Source organism: Pleurodeles waltl, chromosome 12 (assembly GCF_031143425.1).
Source record: "Pleurodeles waltl isolate 20211129_DDA chromosome 12, aPleWal1.hap1.20221129, whole genome shotgun sequence".
Taxonomy (NCBI): Eukaryota; Metazoa; Chordata; class Amphibia; order Caudata; family Salamandridae; genus Pleurodeles; species Pleurodeles waltl.
Window position 1 is genome coordinate 37,020,228 of NC_090451.1, and position 23,169 is coordinate 37,043,396.

Consider the following 23,169-nt stretch of genomic DNA (forward strand, 5'->3'; position numbering starts at 1 on the left):
ATTTAACAATTCATCTAGCTATGCCATTCTTTGATTAGTTCCCCTTTGAAAGGTACAGCAAAAGCTACAAAAAGTAGGTTTTGTTTTTCTAAAATCTTTAGTCCTGTCAATATAGTACATTAGTGCTCTCTTTACATCTAAAGTGTGGAGTGCCCACTCTGCTACTGAAACAGGTTTTGAGAAGAACACTGGTAATTCAATGCTCTGATATGAAATTGGGATGTCACTTTTGGTAGAAACATTGGATTTGTGTGGAGGACCACTTTATCTTTATGTATTTAAAAGAAAGGTTCCTCTAAGATTAATGCCTGGAGGTCACTGACACGTCTAAGTGATGTGATTGCAACTAAAAATGCTACTTTCCATGTAAGGAATTTAATAGAACATTAGTGAAGTGGCTCGAATGGAGGGCCCATGAGTCTAGTGAGAACAATGTTAAGATTCCATGATGTATCAGGTGGAAGTCTAGGTGGAATTACCTGTTTGAGCCTTTCCATGAAGGTTTTAATTACAGGTATTCTGAACAAGGAGATATATTCACTGTTTTGTAAATATGCAGCAAATAGCTGCAAGATGTAATCCGACTGAAGTGTAAGGCAATTTATTTTGCCTTAAATGTAGCAAATTTCTTTGGTACATGGTTTAATTGGATCCTTGTGTTTAGATTGGCAGTACCAAACAAAATGCTTCAATTTTGCAGCAGAACATGCTCTTGTTGTAGGTCTGCGTGCCTCCTTTAAAATTTCCATACATTCAGGAGGTAACTTAAGGCACCCAAATTCTAGGACTTCAGGAACCATTTCGCTAAATTGACAGATTCTGGGTTTGGATGTCTGATCTGCCCAAGGTCCTGAGTGACAAGATCAAGCCTGTTGGGGAGTTTCCCCATGAGAAACCTGGGAGAGGTCCAGAAGTGTTGTGAACCAAGGATGACGTTCCCATGGGAGTGCTACCGGTATAGTTAGTGATGTCTGTTTGAGTTTGTGATTCAGAAGTGAAATGAGTGGGAGAAGTGGAAAAGCGTAAACAAATATCACTGACCAGTTCATCCATTGAGCACTGCTTTTGGAAAGAGAGAGGGTACCTGGACGTGAAGCTTGGGCATTTTGCATTTTCTGTTGTGGTGAAAAAAATCTATTTGAGGATTTCTCCACTTTTGGAATCATGTTTGAAAGACTGCAAAATCGTTGTCCGTTCTTGGGAGATAGTCTGCCAGTAGATGAATGTGGGGGTGGATAATACATTGCTGTCGTACGGTCCATCCGAACAAAGACAACTTTGTGAGTGAGGTGAGGTAGGACTGCTTTGACAGCTAGAAATACCTCTTGAAGCTCCAGATAGTTGATGTGCATGGCACGTTGTGTGTGATCCCCAAGACCCTGCACCATGAATTTTTGAAGATGTGCTCCCCAACCTGTCAAAGATGCATCTGTGGTCAGAATGATTTGAGGCACGGGGTCTTGAAGAGGCTGCCAGGTTAAGAGGTTGGTGGAGTTCCACCATTGCAGAGAGTGGTAAGTTTGGTGAGCTGTCAACACTAGATACTGAAGATGACCCTGTGACTACTGAGATAGACATTGTTGTAGCAGTCACGTGTGAAGTCTGGCATGTGGGACTATGGCAATACATGATTCCATCATTCCTAAAAGACGCATGACAGTTTTGACTGTGGGAGTGTGATCTTGTTGAAACGGTCGAATAAGATGTTGAAAACTTGTATTCAAGCCAGATTTATGTAGGCTATTTCTAAATGCGTATGGGGAACGGCCCCCAAATACTGCCGAGTTTGTAGGGGTTGTAGGAGATTTTTGAAAATGTATTGTAAAACCTAGTTTGTGAAGAAGTTTTACTGCTATTTGTGTGTACAACCAACGTTGTAGTGTGTTGGCTTTGATAAATCTTTGAATTAATAATGTTTTGCTGCTACCACAAATATGAGATAGCTGCGGTGTGCCGGATGTATTGGGATGTGGAAATAGGAATCTTTTAACTCTAAAGCTGTCATGAAATCTTTTTGTTGAAAAAGTGGGATGAAATCCTGAAGAGCGACCATGTGAAAATGTTCGGATCAAATGTATCGGTTTAGAGGCCTGAGGTCTAAGATGGTCTGAGTGGGACATTATTTTTTGGAATGAGGAAGTACAGGGAGTATAGTCCTGTTTCTTGATATTGGGATAGGATCTGTTATATGGCCCCTTTGAGAAGAAGAGATTGCACCTTCTCTCTTTGAGGAGACAACCTGTGAGTGGAGGTCTGTTTAGTTTGGGAGGTTGAGGGCTCAGATGTTGTAAAAGGTTTATACGTTTTTTTTTTTAACGTTTTCTAATGTTGAGTTAACTTGTGGCCGAAACAGATGCTCTGTCAAATGGCATACTTAATACCCCGCTTACTGCACACTTTGGGCTTAAATCCAGAGTATCTAAGCCACGCATGCCTTCGTATTAGCATACTAGTATTTATACCTCTTGCTACCGAGTTGGAAGCATCTAATGCACAGCGAATAGAATTAATCTCAATTATTTGAACCTCCTCCACAATCTGCTGTCCACTTTTGCGATGCTCCTCAGGGAGATATTGGAGTAGACCCTCCATTTCATCTCAGTGGGCCCTGTCGTACCTAGAGAGCGAATTTTGCGAATGGCAATACACCAATGGTTTGCAGCATGCACATCAACTGTCTTGCCTACAGCATCCAGCTTTTTAATGTCCTTGCCGCAGAGGAGAGTCTCCTGTGGCCTGACTATTAGCTCTTTTCTGGCTGTAGTAGCCTCTATGGAGTCAGGTGGTACTTGTGACTTGATAAAAAGTGGGTCTGAGGGTAATGGTTTATATATATTTTTTTAATCAACCCTAGGTGTTATAATTTTGGAGCGGCTAGGCTCTTGAAAAACATCAGCCGCATGCCACCTCACTCCAGGAAGCAAAGGGAGATACTGGGTGTCTTTATGTGTGTCAAATAAGAAATCCTCTTCAATGGCTTCATTATGTACTGTCACATTAAGGCATGCAGCTGCCCTTGCAATAACCTGTTGGTAGCGGTTTGATCTTCTGTGGGGGAAGGCCCAGCAGGATATAGATCAGGGTCAGTATTAATGACTGACTCTGGATCTTAAGAGTCCCAGGGATCTGGACCTTGAAGTGTCCCCTGGGTAGTGTTCCTCACATATGGGTGAACCCTGTTGACTAAATTCTTCCATAAATGGAGATGCATGACAATGAGGCGAAGAGACAGGTGGGGGTGAAGTGGGGGGGCAGGAGTAGGAGGAGCAGGCTCAGTTGAGGGAGCAACCTCTTTATAGATCTTTGGAGGCAGGGATGTGTTCAATGCCTCCTTAAAAGATAGCTTTTGTTTAGAAGACATGGTAAGTGAAACTATAATGCACCCTCTGCCTTCTTAAATGCATTGTCTGCGCTGCTTAGTGTCCATAGTGTCAAGCAGAAGCTGAATAGGTGAGGGCATGGAGGACGAATGTCCAGAGTCTAAAAGTCCCGAAGTAGCTGTTTTTTTGGTTCCACCAAATACATCTCTTATCTTTGAGACACTTCAAAAACAATTGGCGTCAGGGCCCCTACTTCCATTGGTCCCAAGAATGTTGGAGCCTGCAATGGAGATTTTTCTCACCCCAGCAACCACCAAAACAGCTCCTTCGAGGCTACAGAAGAAATATAAGCCTTCGGAACAAGATCTTCTATTCCTTAGAGCGGATCCACCCCCCGACTCTGTAGTCATTCTGGTGGCCAAGAAGTATCATGCTACCACTCCTGCTTCTTTTGTTCCCCCTGATAAGGAGAGCAGGAAATTACACTGTGGGTCGCAAGGTTGGTAACACGGCCACAACCACCACGAAAGCCACAAGTGCCATCGCCCTCCTGGGTAGATATAATAGAGTGCTCTGGGATTCTATCCAACAAAATGATGACGACCTTGCCAGGGAAAGAAGAAAAAAAAATCCCTAGCGCTAGTAAACAAAGTCTGCATGCTATCTAACTAAGTAATCTGAAAGGCAACAGATTCCTTGTTAGTGGCTCAAGAATATTGTCATGGCATAGCAGTGAAACAACATTCTTGGCTATGGCTCACATCGTTGAAATCTGAGTCATAGCAACTGGTTTTGAATCTTCCATTCTATGGATCTACCCTCTTCGGCAGACACACGGACAAGATGGCTCGCATGTAGTCAGAAATGCAAACCCTAAAGGCTGTAAGCCTCAAAAGACACCAGCTCTCCTACCACCAAAACCATCCAACCATCATTTGCTTCAAATAGAAGTCAACATCTTGTTGCAAAAGAATGCGGTGGAGGTCGTCCCCCAGAACTGGGAACAGATATCTACTCCAGATACTTTCTGGTGAAGAAAAAAAAAAAAAAGACAAGAACGAGTTCAGACCCATTCTCGATTTAAAAAACAGACAAAAATGGATTCAGAGAGAAATTACAGATGCTGTCATCACATCAGATCTATCCTCGACTGCTTGGGAGATTGGCTCTGTTCTATAGCCCTCCAAGACACGTATTTTCATATACCCATCGCAAAGAAACAACGCTAGTTCAAGTCAGCTCCCAGAACCTTCTCCAAGTGCATGACAGTAGTGGCTGCACATCTCAGGAGGCACCAAATCTTAGTCTATCCCTAGCTAGAGAATTGGCTAATCAAAGCGTCAACATCACAAGAAGCACAGTGACATTACAACTGAAGTTGCAAAGTCTTCCAACGCTTGGGTCTACACATCAACCACAGCACGTCCAGTTCAGGCTCTGCAGTATTTAGGAGCCACCCTCAACACCAAACAAGCAAGAGTATCTCCTTTGGAGGAGAGTTCAACATTGAACCATCAGAAATGTGTCTCTCTAATGAAAGCATCTTATCCCAAGATGAGGTAAGTGTCCCTTCTCGGCTCCATGGCCTCATGTATCTTCCTCACTTCAAATGCTTGCCTTCACATGCATGCCCTTCAAGAATGTCTCGATGAGTGGGATGAGGCGAAATGTAACCTCGAAGCCAAGATCATCCTCTCCCCTCATGTGAAGCAGTCTCTGATGTAGTGGTGCTCTCCGACCAACCCTTCTTCACAGGGTGCCTTTCCACCAACCGGCTCCTTTTCAACCCATAGTAACGGATGCATCGTCACTGGGTTGGGGACTCCACACGGATCCTCTCCAAATACAAGGCAAATGGTCTCCAAAGGACATATCACATCAATCTCCTCAAGCTCAGCGCAGTCCACTTAGCACTCAAAGCGTTTTACCAGTCATTCAAGACCCAATCCCCATTTGTTCAGACAGACAACACAACCACCATTTTATAACCTCAACAAGCAGAGGGCTACTAGGTCCAGACATTTGTCCTGTGAAACCCAAGCTCATAGCGAGAAGCATGTGGATCACGACAACTCCCCTCTCAGGTGTGCAAAATGTGCAGGCAAGATACCCTCAAGCAGGGCCCTACAAGAAAACCATGAATGGGTCATTTCACAACGACGTTGTGCAAAACATCTTCAGGCTGTGGTTCTCGCCGCAACCAGGGACCCTGGAGAATCCCAAATGGCTTGACTGGTCAGGCAAATTTCTCTACACCTCTCCTCTAATCCCGGCAGTCCTTCTCAAGCTGTCCCACTCGAGAGGCATACTTATCGAGACAGCCCTGTAGTGGCCGCATCAATGGTGATTCACAGACCTTTAACGGTCACAGTGTCCACATCTTATGCTGCCAAGCCACCCACACCTACTAATGAAGTTCGGATGCCAGATGGTTCACCCCAAACTCTTCTTTGATTTTGGCAGAATGGCTCCTGAGCTAGTGCAGTATGGACACTTAAATCTGTCACAAGACTGCATGGACATTCTCAAAGAAACTAAGCGGCCATCAACCCATACATCTTATGCTTCAAGTGGAAGAGATGCATTTGGTGTTCTTCCAAAAAGGCTCAGGCCCTGGATCTTGTCAAGAAGAGGCCATCCTTCCCTACCTCCTCTATTTGGTAAAATCTGGCTTACAATTCTCTTCCATAAAGGTTCAGTTGGCAGCTCGTACTGCCTAGAGAAAATGTCCTTCACAAACCCCCTTTTTCAAAATCCCAGTAATTAAAGATTTCCTTGAGGGGTTACAAAAGGTCTTCCCTCCCATCAGGAGTCCTAACCCTCCTTGGGAGCTTGTAGGAAGTTGGCTCTGTATGTGCTATTTCAAAGTAAGGAATAGCATGCACAGAGTCCAAGGGTTCCCCTTAGAGGTAAAATAGTGGTAAAAAGAGATAATACTAATGCTCTATTTTGTGGTAGTGTGGTCGAGCAGTAGGCTTATCCAAGGAGTAGTGTTAAGCATTTGTTGTACATACACATAGACAATAAATGAGGTACACACACTCAGAGACAAATCCAGCCAATAGGTTTTGTTATAGAAAAATATCTTTTCTTAGTTTATTTTAAGAACCACAGGTTCAAATTTAACATGTAATATCTTGTTTGAAAGGTATTGCAGGTAAGTACATTAGGAACTTTGAATCATTTCAATTGCATGTATACTTTTCAAGTTATTCACAAATAGCTATTTCAAAAGTGGACACTTAGTGCAATTTTCACAGTTCCTGGGGGAGGTAAGTTTTTGTTAGTTTTACCAGGTAAGTAAGACACTTACAGGGTTCAGTTCTTGGTCCAAGGTAGCCCACCGTTGGGGGTTCAGAGCAACCCCAAAGTCACCACACCAGCAGCTCAGGGCCGGTCAGGTGCAGAGTTCAAAGTGGTGCCCAAAACGCATAGGCTATAATGGAGAGAAGGGGGTGCCCCGGTTCCGGTCTGCTTGCAGGTAAGTACCCGCGTCTTCGGAGGGCAGACCAGGAGGGTTTTGTAGGGCACCGGGGGGGACACAAGCCCACACAGAAATTTCACCCTCAGCGGCGCGGGGGCGGCCGGGTGCAGTGTTAGAACAAGCGTCGGGTTCGCAATGTTAGTCAATGAGAGATCAAGGGATCTCTTCAGCGCTGCAGGCAGGCAAGGGGGGGGCTTCCTCGGGGAAACCTCCACTTGGGCAAGGGAGAGGGACTCCTGGGGGTCACTTCTGCAGTGAAAGTCCGGTCCTTCAGGTCCTGGGGGCTGCGGGTGCAGGGTCTTTTCCAGGCGTCGGGACTTAGGTTTCAGAGAGTCGCGGTCAGGGGAAGCCTCGGGATTCCCTCTGCAGGCGGCGCTGTGGGGGCTCAAGGGGGACAGGTTTTGGTACTCACAGTCGTAGAATAGTCCGGGGGTCCTCCCTGAGGTGTTGGTTCTCCACCAGCCGAGTCGGGGTCACCGGGTGCAGTGTTGCAAGTCTCACGCTTCTTGCGGGGAGTTGCAGGGTTCTTTAAAGCTGCTTCTTGAAACAAAGTTGCAGTCTTTTTGGAGCAGGTCCGCTGTCCTCAGGAGTTTCTTGTCGTCGTCGAAGCAGGGCAGTCCTCAGAGGATTCAGAGGTCGCTGGTCCCTTTGGAAGGCGTCGCTGGAGCAGAGTTCTTTGGAAGGCAGGAGACAGGCCGGTGAGTTTCTGGAGCCAAGGCAGTTGTTGTCTTCTGGTCTTCCTCTGCAGGGGTTTTCAGCTAGGCAGTCCTTCTTCTTGTTGCAGGAATCTAATTTTCTAGGGTTCAGGGTAGCCCTTAAATACTAAATTTAAGGGCGTGTTTAGGTCTGGGGGGTTAGTAGCCAATGGCTACTAGCCCTGAGGGTGGGTACACCCTCTTTGTGCCTCCTCCCAAGGGGAGGGGGTCACAATCCTAACCCTATTGGGGGAATCCTCCATCTGCAAGATGGAGGATTTCTAAAAGTTAGAGTCACTTCAGCTCAGGACACCTTAGGGGCTGTCCTGACTGGCCAGTGACTCCTCCTTGTTGCTTTCTTTGTTCCCTCCAGCCTTGCCGCCAAAAGTGGGGGCCGTGGCCGGAGGGGGCGGGCAACTCCACTAAGCTGGAGTGCCCTGCTGGGCTGTGACAAAGGGGTGAGCCTTTGAGGCTCACCGCCAGGTGTTACAGCTCCTGCCTGGGGGAGGTGTTAGCATCTCCACCCAGCGCAGGCTTTGTTACTGGCCTCAGAGTGACAAAGGCACTCTCCCCATGGGGCCAGCAACATGTCTCTAGTGTGGCAGGCTGCTGGAACTAGTCAGCCTACACAGACAGTCGGTTAAGTTTCAGGGGGCACCTCTAAGGTGCCCTCTGGGGTGTATTTTGCAATAAAATGTACACTGGCATCAGTGTGCATTTATTGTGCTGAGAAGTTTGATACCAAACTTCCCAGTTTTCAGTGTAGCCATTATGGTGCTGTGGAGTTCGTGTTTGACAAACTCCCAGACCATATACTCTTATGGCTACCCTGCACTTACAATGTCTAAGGTTTTGTTTAGACACTGTAGGGGTACCATGCTCATGCACTGGTACCCTCACCTATGGTATAGTGCACCCTGCCTTAGGGCTGTAAGGCCTGCTAGAGGGGTGTCTTACCTATACTGCATAGGCAGTGAGAGGCTGGCATGGCACCCTGAGGGGAGTGCCATGTCGACTTACTCATTTTGTTCTCACTAGCACACACAGGCTTGTAAGCAGTGTGTCTGTGCTGAGTGAGGGGTCTCTAGGGTGGCATAATACATGCTGCAGCCCTTAGAGACCTTCCCTGGCATCAGGGCCCTTGGTACCAGAGGTACCAGTTACAAGGGACTTATCTGGATGCCAGGGTGTGCCAATTGTGGGATCAATGGTACATTTTAGGTGAAAGAACACTGGTGCTGGGGCCTGGTTAGCAGGGTCCCAGCACACTTCTCAGTCAAGCCAGCATCAGTATCAGGCAAAAAGTGGGGGGTAACTGCAACAGGGAGCAATTTCTTTACACAAGCCCCCCCCAGCCCACAGTAGGCCAGGAGACTCAGCCAAAGCTGGAAGAGTCTTCCTAGTCTGTCAGGCGAGGAAGAGTAGAGGAAATGGCTGGTTTGTTGCCGGGCCTACTCTGCCTTACATCCTCCTGTTCAGGTCATTCCCTCTGGGGAACTGACCCACTTCCACAGTGATAGGACCTAGTCTGAACTGCCTCTTGTCTGTGCTTTTTATGTCTTTACCCATTCTCTCTATTTTGAGGTCAGAGGTATCCACCTCTGCTAATCTTATCTTAGCCAGGGTCACCCCTAGCTTACCCAAAGAGGTTACCCAGAGCTGGAGTAACCCCACCATGACCAACAGGGTCAGGGGGCCTAACTTGTTATTTGGCATGGGGTCAGACCACCATGCCAAGGATAGTGCAGCCATAAAGGCTATCACCCAGCAGAGGCCACTGACAGCTGTCAGTGCCCAGAACCACACCTTTAGCTCTTCACCTACAAGGGAAGGGGCTAAGTTACAGGCTTCTTTGGGTTCAGGGTGCCTGTCTGCTGTATTAGAGTGGGGGGTTACCACATCTTGTAGTAAACACCCTTCTTCCACTCTTTCTTTTGTTAGCTGAAGAGCCACCCACTCAGGCTTAACAGTTGCCTGACTAGCCAGGACTTCTTGTGGGTCAGGTTGGATTTTATCAGAGCCACTTTTGGAGTTCTCCCCCACTGGAGCAGAATCTCCTTGGCTTGCTGGAACCTTGGCTAAAGGTTGTCCACCTTTCCTACTCTGTTTCCTTTTCTTTTTCTTCTGGGGCCTACTTGCATTTACTGCAGAGGTAGGCACTCCAGACTCCTTGGGAGAGGACTGGCCCTGGACCAGTTCTTCTCTTAAGCTCTGACTAACCTCTGGGTAGTCATTTCCAAGGAGACAATCAAGGGGGAGGTCTGTACTGACTACCACCCTTCTCCAGCTAAAAGTTCCACCCACTTCTATGGGCACAAAAGCCACAGGCCTATTAGTGACCCTGTCTGGGCTAACTCTTACTCTGGCCATCTCACCTGGGATGTACTGGTTTGAGAACACCAGCCTGTCATGCACAATAGTGTGACTGGCACAAGTGTCTCTCAGGGCAGTGGCTGGGATTCCATTCACCTGTAGGTGGTGGAAGTGTCTACTTCCCTCTGGAATCTCCAACTCACCTGTTGGGCCCTTTTTCCAGTTGAAGGCTATGAAGACCTCCTCATCTGAGGAGTCATCCCCAATGGCTACACTGGTCACCCCTGGGATTTTGCTAGGGGGTTTGTTTTTGGGACAAGAAGTGTCCTTGGTGTGGTGCCCTGTCTGTTTACAGTTATGGCACCATGCCTTAGTGGCATCCCAGCTCTTACCCTGGTACCCACCTTTGTTTTGGGTTGTGTCTCTGGGCCCACCCACCTGGTCTGGTTTTTGGGGGCCTACAGGGGACTCTTTTTCTTTGTTTCCAGTGTCACCCACTTTCTCCTGGGGAGGCTTTGTAACCCCTTTCTTTTGGTCACCCCCAGTGGAAGTTTTGGTTACCCTAGTCTTGACCCAGTGGTCTGCCTTCTTTCCCAATTCTTGGGGAGAAATTGGACCTAGGTCTACCAGATACTGATGCAACTTTTCATTGAAGCAGTTACTTAAAATGTGTTCTTTCATAAACAAATTATAAAGCCCATCATAGTCATACACTTCATTTCCAGTTACCCAACCATCCAGTGTTTTCACTGAGTAGTCAACATAATCAACCCAGGTCTGGCTCGAGGATTTTTGAGCCCCCCTGAATCTAATTCTATACTCCTCAGTGGAGAATCCAAAGCCCTCAATCAGGGTACCCTTCATGAGGTCATAAGATTCTGCATCTTTTTTAGAGAGTGTGAGGAGTCTATCCCTACACTTTCCTGTGAACATTTCCCAAAGGAGAGCACCCCAGTGAGATTTGTTCACTTTTCTGGTTACACAAGCCCTCTCAAAAGCTGTGAACCATTTGGTGATGTCATCACCATCTTCATATTTTGTTACAATCCCTTTGGGGATTTTCAACATGTCAGGAGAATCTCTGACCCTATTTATGTTGCTGCCACCATTGATGGGTCCTAGGCCCATCTCTTGTCTTTCCCTTTCTATGGCTAGGATCTGTTTTTCCAAAGCCAATCTTTTGGCCATCCTGGCTAACTGGATGTCCTCTTCACTGGAGTTACCTTCAGTGATTTCAGAGAGGCTGGACCCTCCTGTGAGGGAGCCAGCATTTCTGACTACTATTTTTGGAGTCAGGGTTTGAGAGACCCTGTTCTCCCTAAATAGGACTGGTAGGGGGGAATTTTCCTCCAAGTCACTATCTTCATCCTCTGTGTTGCCATCCTCAGAGGGGTTGGCCTTTGCAAACTCTGCCAACAGCTCCTGGAGCTGTAGTTTGGAAGGTCTGGGGCCCATTGTTATTTTCTTTATTTTACAGAGTGACCTTAGCTCCCTCATCTTAAGATGGAGGTAAGGTGTGGTGTCGAGTTCCACCACAGTCACATCTGTGCTAGACATTTTGCTTCTAAAAGTTGGAATACTTTTTAAGAATCTAAAACTGGTTCTAGAATCTAATTCAAACTTTTAACAAACTTTTAAACTCTAAAAGAAATGCTAAACAGGAACTAACACAAGGCCCTAGCAGGACTTTTAAGAATTTAGAAAACTTTTCAAATTGCAAAAATCAATTTCTAATGACAATATTGGAATTTGTCGTGTGATCAGGTATTGGCTGAGTAGTCCAGCAAATGCAAAGTCTTGTACCCCACCGCTGATCCACCAATGTAGGAAGTTGGCTCTGTATGTGCTATTTCAAAGTAAGGAATAGCATGCACAGAGTCCAAGGGTTCCCCTTAGAGGTAAAATAGTGGTAAAAAGAGATAATACTAATGCTCTATTTTGTGGTAGTGTGGTCGAGCAGTAGGCTTATCCAAGGAGTAGTGTTAAGCATTTGTTGTACATACACATAGACAATAAATGAGGTACACACACTCAGAGACAAATCCAGCCAATAGGTTTTGTTATAGAAAAATATCTTTTCTTAGTTTATTTTAAGAACCACAGGTTCAAATTTAACATGTAATATCTTGTTTGAAAGGTATTGCAGGTAAGTACATTAGGAACTTTGAATCATTTCAATTGCATGTATACTTTTCAAGTTATTCACAAATAGCTATTTCAAAAGTGGACACTTAGTGCAATTTTCACAGTTCCTGGGGGAGGTAAGTTTTTGTTAGTTTTACCAGGTAAGTAAGACACTTACAGGGTTCAGTTCTTGGTCCAAGGTAGCCCACCGTTGGGGGTTCAGAGCAACCCCAAAGTCACCACACCAGCAGCTCAGGTGCAGAGTTCAAAGTGGTGCCCAAAACGCATAGGCTATAATGGAGAGAAGGGGGTGCCCCGGTTCCGGTCTGCTTGCAGGTAAGTACCCGCGTCTTCGGAGGGCAGACCAGGGGGGTTTTGTAGGGCACCGGGGGGGACACAAGCCCACACAGAAATTTCACCCTCAGCGGCGCGGGGGCGGCCGGGTGCAGTGTTAGAACAAGCGTCGGGTTCGCAATGTTAGTCAATGAGAGATCAAGGGATCTCTTCAGCGCTGCAGGCAGGCAAGGGGGGGGCTTCCTCGGGGAAACCTCCACTTGGGCAAGGGAGAGGGACTCCTGCGGGTCACTTCTGCAGTGAAAGTCCGGTCCTTCAGGTCCTGGGGGCTGCGGGTGCAGGGTCTTTTCCAGGCGTCGGGGCTTAGGTTTCAGAGAGTCGCGGTCAGGGGAAGCCTCGGGATTCCCTCTGCAGGCGGCGCTGTGGGGGCTCAGGGGGGACAGGTTTTGGTACTCACAGTCGTAGAGTAGTCCGGGGGTCCTCCCTGAGGTGTTGGTTCTCCACCAGCCGAGTCGGGATCGCCGGGTGCAGTGTTGCAAGTCTCACGCTTCTTGCGGGGAGTTGCAGGGTTCTTTAAAGCTGCTTCTTGAAACAAAGTTGCAGTCTTTTTGGAGCAGGTCCGCTGTCCTCGGGAGTTTCTTGTCGTCGTCGAAGCAGGGCAGTCCTCAGAGGATTCAGAGGTCGCTGGTCCCTTTGGAAGGCGTCGCTGGAGCAGAGTTCTTTGGAAGGCAGGAGACAGGCCGGTGAGTTTCTGGAGCCAAGGCAGTTGTCTTCTGGTCTTCCTCTGCAGGGGTTTTCAGCTAGGCAGTCCTTCTTCTTGTAGTTGCAGGAATCTAATTTTCTAGGGTTCAGGGTAGCCCTTAAATACTAAATTTAAGGGCGTGTTTAGGTCTGGGGGGTTAGTAGCCAATGGCTACTAGCCCTGAGGGTGGGTACACCCTCTTTGTGCCTCCTCCCAAGGGGAGGGGGTCACAATCCTAACCCTATTGGGGGAATCCTCCATCTGCAAGATGGAGGATTTCTAAAAGTTAGAGTCACTTCAGCTCAGGACACCTTAGGGGCTGTCCTGACTGGCCAGTGACTCCTCCTTGTTGCTTTCTTTGTTCCCTCCAGCCTTGCCGCCAAAAGTGGGGGCCGTGGCCGGAGGGGGCGGGCAACTCCACTAAGCTGGAGTGCCCTGCTGGGCTGTGACAAAGGGGTGAGCCTTTGAGGCTCACCGCCAGGTGTTACAGCTCCTGCCTGGGGGAGGTGTTAGCATCTCCACCCAGTGCAGGCTTTGTTACTGGCCTCAGAGTGACAAAGGCACTCTCCCCATGGGGCCAGCAACATGTCTCTAGTGTGGCAGGCTGCTGGAACTAGTCAGCCTACACAGACAGTCGGTTAAGTTTCAGGGGGCACCTCTAAGGTGCCCTCTGGGGTGTATTTTGCAATAAAATGTACACTGGCATCAGTGTGCATTTATTGTGCTGAGAAGTTTGATACCAAACTTCCCAGTTTTCAGTGTAGCCATTATGGTGCTGTGGAGTTCGTGTTTGACAAACTCCCAGACCATATACTCTTATGGCTACCCTGCACTTACAATGTCTAAGGTTTTGTTTAGACACTGTAGGGGTACCATGCTCATGCACTGGTACCCTCACCTATGGTATAGTGCACCCTGCCTTAGGGCTGTAAGGCCTGCTAGAGGGGTGTCTTACCTATACTGCATAGGCAGTGAGAGGCTGGCATGGCACCCTGAGGGGAGTGCCATGTCGACTTACTCATTTTGTTCTCACTAGCACACACAGGCTTGTAAGCAGTGTGTCTGTGCTGAGTGAGGGGTCCCCAGGGTGGCATAAGACATGCTGCAGCCCTTAGAGACCTTCCCTGGCATCAGGGCCCTTGGTACCAGGGGTACCAGTTACAAGGGACTTACCTAGGTGCCAGGGTTGTGCCAATTGTGGAAACAATGGTACATTTTAGGTGAAAGAACACTGGTGCTGGGGCCTGGTTAGCAGGGTCCCAGCACACTTCTCAGTCAAGCCAGCATCAGTATCAGGCAAAAGGTGGGGGGTAACTGCAACAGGGAGCCATTTCTTTACAGAGCTCAACATAGTCCTTTCATGTTTAATGCAAGATCCATTTAAGCCTATTCATAAGGCCTCTCTATAGCATCTCTCTTGAAAAGCAGTTTTCCTTGTAGTGATCACATCAGCTTGTAGAGTTAGCAAAATCCAAGCAGTATGTGCTAACAAACCTTATACAGTTTTCCACTCTAATAAAGTAGTTCTCAAACCCATGAGAAATTTCTTCCAAAAGTTATTTCGGATTTTCATCTCAATCAAATGATTTCTTTCCAACCTTTTTTCAGAATCCTACTCCAGCAAAGAGAACCCCTAGATGTAAGGAGGGTCTTGAAGTATTATCTGGACAAAACACACGACATGCGCCGATCGGACCAGTCCGTACAGGTTTGGCTACTTCCAAGTAATCGCTCTCCTAATGGGTAGTACACTGCATACTTTTGTGTTACTAAAAGGCCAACAAGTCTTAGTTGGCAAGACCGCAGGCACATTCTACAAGGGACAAAACAGCTGCAGCTGCTTTGCTGAAGAATGTCCTTATTGCTAAAATTTGTAAAGTGGCTACATGGAGGTCTGTCCACACATTCACCAAACACTACTGTTTGGACTCATACGCCAGAACAAATGCTCAAGTAGGACAAACCTCCCTCAGAAGTGTATTTGCCCAGTCTGATCTGATCTCTCCTCTGTGCTTTCCGTTGGTATTATCGGGGATGGGCTTGCTATTCAATTCAATTCAAATAAAATGAATAAGACTATCAATGGATAGCCCCTACGAGAGAAGGAATAGTTTCTTACCTGTAACTCCAGTTCTCTCATAGGGGGCTCTCCATTGAAGTGATAAGCAACCTTTCCGCCTCCCCACTGGACATAACAGAGGAAAGTATCCGACTTAACTATTACTAATAATTATCGTCAAAAAACCTCAAGCAACTGCCACCTGCTGAGCATGATGTGATACTGGTGGTCTCGGCAGCCTTAAAAGGCACAATCACTGTTTTCTACTCGCATAACAGCAGCCTATAGGGCTACACTGTCGTCGTATTCTTCATCTCTTACTTTTTCAGAAAAGGATTTGTGAAAAGGGTTTGAGCACGTGTTGTAAAACAATTATCTCAAACTAGATATTTATATGGGTGTTAGACCCTTTTCTAAGAACAGTCTGAAGAATTGCACCACTGTAGCCTTTTTGCCTAGACTGCATTTTATGTTCTTAAGTGTTTCTACAGGCCTTACTGAAGGGAGGCTAACATTTACACTTAAGAAGATATCATATAAAGAAGTGCTCCGGGATACCCGCAAGTGGGCGGAACTATTCAAAAACTAATAACTTAAAAGAAGATTCCACTACAAGAGAACTGGAGTTACAGGAAATAAACTATTCCTTCTCACTCTTATGGCCTTTGGTGCATTGAGGCACACAAGTCACACATCAAGGGATCGTGGTGAGGTGCAAAACAACACATGCAGCGTCAGATACGGACATCTGCCTTGACAACATCGGAGTCTGAACCCAGTTACAGTAGTAGGCGACATCTGGCCTTAAGTACAGACAAGCTCTGGACCTGCGTAAGCAGGTATGGAAAAACAAAGCAAAACCAGTGCACCAAGTGGTGATGTACACAGCGTGGAGTCAGAGTCCTAAGCAGATGGATCAATGATGGCATTAGCACTGGCAGCACTGAAGAGCTACTGCTACACAAAACTTTTATTATCAGTCTAGCCCCTGGGCACAGTCATAAGGTGAGGAATCAGCAGGAAGAAGTAGCCAACAAAAACAAATTAGGTTTAAGCAGCAGAAACCACTTACATGTGATTTTTACTGAATAAACCAATGACTACCCGGTCGCTATTAACCCACAACTCAACCATATTTAACAAGTTTGATGGAAACTGCATCCCTAGTTAACAGATGTTCTCATGCCAAACAAGCCACATCTGTAGTACACACAGGCCACATAAGTATAGGCTACGGAGACATAAATCTGCATCACGGAAAACACTACCACAAAAGTTTACCTGTGCACCTCTAACCAGAGGTGGCATGACTATCTGCGTACTCTGCTGAGAGCCCATCTTAGAGGGCATCTGCTGCCCACCACGTACCAGAGGAGGAGGAATAACAGTGCCTGAAATTCGTGTTGTCACCTATGGATATATATAAAAACAAATGTATCAGGAATTCAGTAAGGCTGCAGCATTCCATGTTGCTGAATGGAGAAGAACTCTGCTCTATTCGGCATACGAGTTATCACATAAAAAACCCAGATAGGACAAATATGTACCTGATAATGCATAGAACCAAGGGCAGTGCTGCACAGAGGTTTTGTCTAGTTAAGATAATTTACTTGTAAAAGTGTGTTTTAACACTTGCAGTACATGATGTCTTATGATGAACCACCCAAAACTGTATGGGGGAGCCTATTACTGCTCCCACAAAGTTGCACCACAATAGAAACAAGGCTGTACCAGCTAACTGCATCTGTTAAGTCCTATCACAACCCTGCAATCAAACTAGGTATATCAACCTTTAGGAGACACTACTAACCTGAAGAGAAGGAGGCTTAACTGGAGGAATGTTCTGCGTCCCCCGCACTAGTGGTGGTGGAGTGGCCACTGAACTTCCAGAAGAACCAGCAGGCTGCAACAGAAAAGAGGACAAAGTATAGACATTTGAGAAGAGTTACCGTCTGAATTTCAAAGAGCATATAGTGATTATCACAAGAGTCAACTAAAACACATTAGAGTCTTCCAGTACAAGCATTTGGCAACCAAATGAACACATTCACAGATTAAAAGACCTACAGTTTGTATCCACAATTCACTGAAATGGGAAAACAGAGCTTACTACCTGTGGAAAGACAGTCTGAAAACCAAAGTCACATTTTTCCAGGATAATAAATTCCAAGCTGGAAATAAAAACGGCATTCCAGATAATTTGCAAATGAGACCTCCTTTACACATTAACTATGTGCAACAACTGTAATTTGCCAACAGTAAGTGCTTGACAGATCACTGCTTTCACTGTGATAATCGTAAGTCAAGTATGGAAAGTGTTATGGATTCTTAGAAAACGACATACCTTCTGCGTATTGGCCTCTTTCTGGATTTGACTTTGCCGCAGTTTTTTTAAGAGTACTAGCTTTGCTTCTTCTAACCTGAGCTCTTCCTTCAGTTGTTTGATCATCCTTTCCCTCTCGGCTGGACTACTCTTTTTTAACAACTGTGGAGGACAAAATGGGTTAACTTGTAAGTACAGCAACCACTGGGCCATAATGTCAATTTCACACACTAAGCAGCACAGATGTGAAGATGCAACACAAATTCAAAATATCTTAACAGACAGGAGGCAACTATAGGATATCAATGTGTCATTGTTAAGTAAAGTGAAAACATCTTTAAACATTTTTACGTAATACCCACCGGTGTAAAGTTCAAAACTCCTTAGCACAGAGTGAAATAGTGGCTGTCTCAAAACAACAAGAGAAAGAACTCAACGTTATCAACAGAGGCATGGTCTAATTCTTTGTAGACAACGTCTAGATAAAACTAGAAAGAAATAAAAACAAAAGCCATGGACTCCCATAAACCCCAAGTACTACATCAGCACTAAAGGATATCCATTGTGCTTATCACGCAGAATTCTTTTGATGGTAGCTTTCCCACTGGGAAGCAGTACTGTGAGGGGAAAACCTTAAAATGGTGCTCCTCTAAGCTTCCCTCTTTGCAGATTTAACGGACAGGCTGACTACAGGAGTAAAAGTTGTCCAGCAACACTACAGATTGTTATTTGTGACACTCCCGCAGCGGGAGAAGGAAATCCTCTAAGAACTGCAACTGCAAGAAGACTTCACAGAAAAACTCCAATATCAAAAACTTAAAGCTAGTGATTACATTTTGTTAAATATGTTTTAAACACCACATGTACGTGCTTAAAAAAAAAAAAAGCAGCGCTGTGGTGAGGGCAAGGAAAAAATTAGGCAGAGCAAGTGATGGTAAAAACAAGCCATTAGGAAAAGCAGGAAAAACTCCGCTTATTTAAATACTTTTTGCATACAAAAGTTTAATTTTAAAATGGCTGTATTTTATATATTCAAAATGTAAAATGAAAGCAACTCTTAACTTTGCCTTGCTACGTACAAATTTCAAAGACTTTCAACACAGCCTTTTCGGATATGTTACAACATTAACTTTTCCAAGTGAGCATAGTTTAAGAAGGAGAAGCAGTCCAGAGGCATCAAGTTAAACTAATTTTGTGTTGTTCTGTGGCACAACATCTCTGTAAGATGTGTTTTTAGAGCTTTACTTTTTTTTTTAAAACATGTTTTTTTAAAGGCGACTGCAAGAGAAACCTAGGAAAGTTACTTCACAAAACGCACATGAAAATCAAATTGTTAGTATAAAAAAAAAAAAAAAAAAAAAAAAAATCGAATAATACACAGAAAGTCCTAAGTGTATGGCTCTCTTCATATTTGTTGAGAATGTCTGCAGCTTTGTTCAGAAAAAAAAATCTCAAATTTGACAATACAACACCTGTCCAGTTCCTAATTCACTCCAACTAAAATATCATCCACCCCTTTCCACTTATTCCATCTGGTACTTTTGAAGCCCAGAATAGTCTTAAAGAACATTGTGGGGTTGGTGTTATGAAGGAACGAGACCAGATAAAAGAATAACCACTAAGTAATTTTTATGTGCTCTTTTGTTCTATGTCCCCTGCACTTAAGGAAATGTGGCAAACACTTCATAGACCAAAAGCAATGAGAAAGATCAAACTTGGCCACCTAGCCTTCACACACACACACACACAGACTGCCAACTTCCTTGTCACAAGGAGGTTACCTGAAAAATGCTTCATTCATAAAAAGATCGAGAAGAGGCCCATGCAGCTGCTCTGCTAGTCTGAGATAAATTCCTGATTCTGCATTTGCTCTGGGGTGCAGTTAAAATAGTGGTTGAAGATACAGGGCTCTGTGATCTCTGTACCTTTAGATATTACACAATGCGCACAGTGAAATGGTCAAGTGTTACGAAGAGTTGGGATATCAGTGAGGAAAAGAAAATTCATCTCTATGAAAGCCATTCCTTTTAAAAATAATTTATGAGCTTTAGATTAAAATGGGCTTTGCAAGGCCTTCAGCTGAAATGCGAGGAACGATCCGAGTAAAAGGAAACAAACCCCCCCCCCTTGTTAAGATTTCATTTGTATGGCTGAGAGCAGTGCCAGGAGTATTCTTGGCCCTTCTCAAAAACACCGTACGGTTCACGTAAGTTGAGTTGTAACTAACTGCTTGCTTCCTACCAAAGTAACTGCTGTCAAAACCCACACTGTCCGTAACAAAATAAAGACATGGGACAGAGTACGTCTTGATGCAAGTCAAAACTTGCATAAGATCACAATGAAAGGGACGTTTGGTAGGTGTGGTAGAGTTATATCCTCCAATATGATAAATGATTAGCATATGATTTCAATTTGAACAATTAACTGATGGGATCTGTGCTACAGCCTAGTAAAACAATCTAAACACTTCTACTCACTGTTTCCTGGTCTTCCTGCTGACTTGTATTTAGGTTACATTTCCTCTTAAATATCAGTGATGATGTAACCAACCACTAATGCTGGACACAATGATCCAGGCCCTGGAGTGGTTCCCGAACAAGGATAGGTAGTCTGAAAAGAAGTACAAGAGGGACCAAGTTGATGCTATGAAGAGACAAGGTCTTTGCGTATGTGAACTTATAAGTGCCCCACCTACAACAGGAGTTAGATATATACAGAATCTCCGAACGAGCAGATCCAAGCTCACCATCTTACTGTCATCAGTAAGACCTACAGGGGAACTGGGAATTTCTTTCCTTAACAAAGTCATCTATTCAGGAAAGTCTCTTAGGACAAACAGTAAAAAAGCATGCTTGGGGACCTGGGCAAGGAATTTGTTTCTCTTTTTCCTTCCCTCAAGGTGGACAGTGACAAAGAGAAAGTTGTTATACAGAGGCATGTGTGACCTCTGTAACCTGACTGCCTGCTCCAGTCTTGACTCATACTGCGGGATCCCTAGTAGTACTGCTGTGACATTGCACTCTTCAGCAGTAAATGCATAACCTCAAAGGTAGTAGGAAGTTTGTGAACAGGAGGAGGTATGATAGAGAACTATTAGAAACTTAATGTGCTGTCAAAAAAAGATTTTAAAAGTGAACAGAATGCAAATCTGCGATTAAAGCGTGCTCCAAGCATGCCAATTTACCATACTGGCAATTATGAGTAGATAACATGATAAAAAACAGCAGCCTCTAGCAACACCTATAACGAAGATAAGACCTTAAAACATATTTATGGTGCAATCATGGTAAAGCACTATACTTGGGCCCACTGGAATTAGCTGCATCAAATTATGCAGCAAGGTTGACTGTAAAAAAATTAAAAAAAAATAAAAAAACAATTATGCTGCATAATGCCGCACTTTATTTTTCCTTCATTATTTAGAGTTTTTTATTTTTTTATTTATTTTTTTAAACTAATGGCGATACTGTCTGGGCAAAGATTTCACATGATTACTATCAGTTTAACAACCAAATACAGAAGTGATCAACTGAAAGATTAGCAGCTAACCTATGCGGAGAGCCTTCCACTGCAAAAGCAACAACATTATGCAGAAGATCATGGATCCTGTAGCAAATACAAAAAAAAAAGTTGCAGCCACAGAATCTCATAACTTCAGTGGCCCAGACTATACATAAAACAACATTGCACCTATGGTCTCGGTTATCCAATTGTTTTGAGGTTTTTTGTGTGTGTGTGTGTGTGTGGGGGGGTGGGGGGTTAATCAGGAGACTTGTAGTCCCCTGAAACTACTGCATCTTCAATCAAATGAACTACATAATTAAGACAACATATAATGAAAATGTCACTTACCCAGTGTACATCTGTTCGTGGCGTCAGTCGCTGAGATTCACATGGTATGCATGAGCTCGCCATCTGGTGTTGGGTCGGAGTGTTACAAGTTGTTTTTCTTCGAAGAAGTGTTTTCGAGTCACGGGACCGAGTGACTCCACCTTCTGTGCTCATTGCGCATGGGCGTCGACTCCATCTTCGATTGTTTTCCCCGCAGAGGGTGAGGTAGGAGTTGTACTATAGTAATAGTGCCCGCGCAATGAAAAATGTAAGTATGTACCTATTAAAGGATTAAGTAATATATATACAAATGTACAAAATTGAAGGTAACTTCTGAACTGCTACAGGCTTCCGGGGAGGTGGGTGGGTCCATGTGAATCTCAGCGACTGACGCCACGAACAGATGTACACTGGGTAAGTGACATTTTCAGTTCGATGGCATCTGTCGCTGTAGATACACATGGTATGCATAGACTAGTAAGCAGTTAGTTCCCCATAAGCGGTGGTTTAGCCTGTAGGAGTAGAAGTTGTCTGAAATAGAGTTCTTAATACAGCTTGACCTACTGTAGCTTGTTGTGCGGATAGCACATCTATACAGTAGTGTTTGGTGAATGTGTGAGGCGTAGACCAAGTGGCTGCCTTACATATTTCTTGCATTGGGATGTTTCCTAAAAAGGCCATTGAAGCACCTTTTTTCCTTGTTGAATGTGCCCTGGGAGTAATGGGCAGTTGTCTTTTTGCTTTAAGGTAGCAGATTTGGATGCATTTAACTATCCATCTGGCTATACCTTGTTTTGATATTGGGTTACCTGCATGAGGTTTTTGGAATGCAATAAATAGCTGTTTAGTTTTTCTGATGTTCTTCGTTCTGTCAATGTAGTACATTAATGCTCTTTTGACATCTAATGTATGTAGTGCTCTTTCAGCCACAGAATCTGGCTGTGGGAAGAATACTGGTAGTTCTACCGTTTGATTTAGATGGAATGGAGAAATAACTTTTGGTAAAAATTTTGGATTAGGTCGTAGGACGACCTTATTTTTATGTATTTGTATAAAAGGCTCTTGTGTTGTGAACGCTTGAATTTCACTTACTCTTCTTAGAGATGTAATGGCGATGAGAAAGGCAACTTTCCAGGTGAGGAATTGTATTCCGCAAGAGTGCATGGGTTCGAAAGGTGGGCCCATGAGTCTTGTTAGAACCACGTTTAGGTTCCATGAAGGAACAGGTGGTGTTCTTGGTGGTATAATTCTTTTAAGCCCTTCTATGAATGCTTTGATAACTGGTATCCTATACAAGGAAGTTGAATATGTAGTTTGCAGGTATGCAGATATTGCTGCAAGGTGTATTTTAATAGAAGAGAAGGCTAGCTTTGCTTTTTGTAAATGGAGCAAGTAATTTACTATATGTTTTGGAGTTGCCTCTAGTGGTTGTATCTGATTATGATGGCAGTACCAAACAAATCTTTTCCACTTACTTGCGTAGCAGTGTCTAGTGGATGGCCTTCTGGCCTGCTTTATGACTTCCATACACTCTTGGCTAAGTTGTAAGTGTCCGAATTCTAGGATTTCAGGAGCCAGATTGCTAGATTCAGCGATGCTGGGTCCGGGTGTCTGATCTGTTGGTTGTGTTGCGTTAACAGATCTGGTTTGTTGGGCAGTTTGATGTGTGGTACTACAGACAGATCTAGCAGTGTTGTGTACCAGGGTTGTCTTGCCCACGTTGGTGCTATTAGAATGAGTTTGAGTTTGTTTTGACTCAATTTGTTTACTAGGTAAGGAAGGAGAGGGAGAGGAGGAAAAGCGTAAGCAAATATTCCTGACCAGTTCATCCATAGGGCATTGCCTTGGGATTGCTTGTGTGGGTATCTGGACGCGAAGTTTTGGCATTTTGCGTTCTCTTTTGTTGCAAATAAGTCTATTTGTGGTGTTCCCCAGAGTGTGAAGTAGGTGTTCAGAATTTGTGGGTGGATTTCCCATTCGTGGA

The 23,169-nt window shown here is 44.8% G+C and overlaps 1 protein-coding gene across 6 annotated transcripts in view; it reads right to left on the bottom strand.

Annotated features, from left to right (window-relative positions):
* Positions 1-23,169, bottom strand: part of GATAD2A (GATA zinc finger domain containing 2A) — a 268,346-nt gene that overhangs the window by 113,268 nt on the left and 131,909 nt on the right. For all 6 annotated transcript variants that reach the window (XM_069215732.1, XM_069215734.1, XM_069215733.1 and 3 more), the window contains 3 exons: positions 17,376-17,516; positions 16,842-16,934; positions 16,313-16,441 (listed from right to left, as the gene is read on the bottom strand). In XM_069215732.1, the coding sequence (XP_069071833.1) occupies positions 16,313-16,441; positions 16,842-16,934; positions 17,376-17,516 (363 nt within the window). The remainder of the gene's footprint in view (positions 1-16,312; positions 16,442-16,841; positions 16,935-17,375; positions 17,517-23,169) is intronic.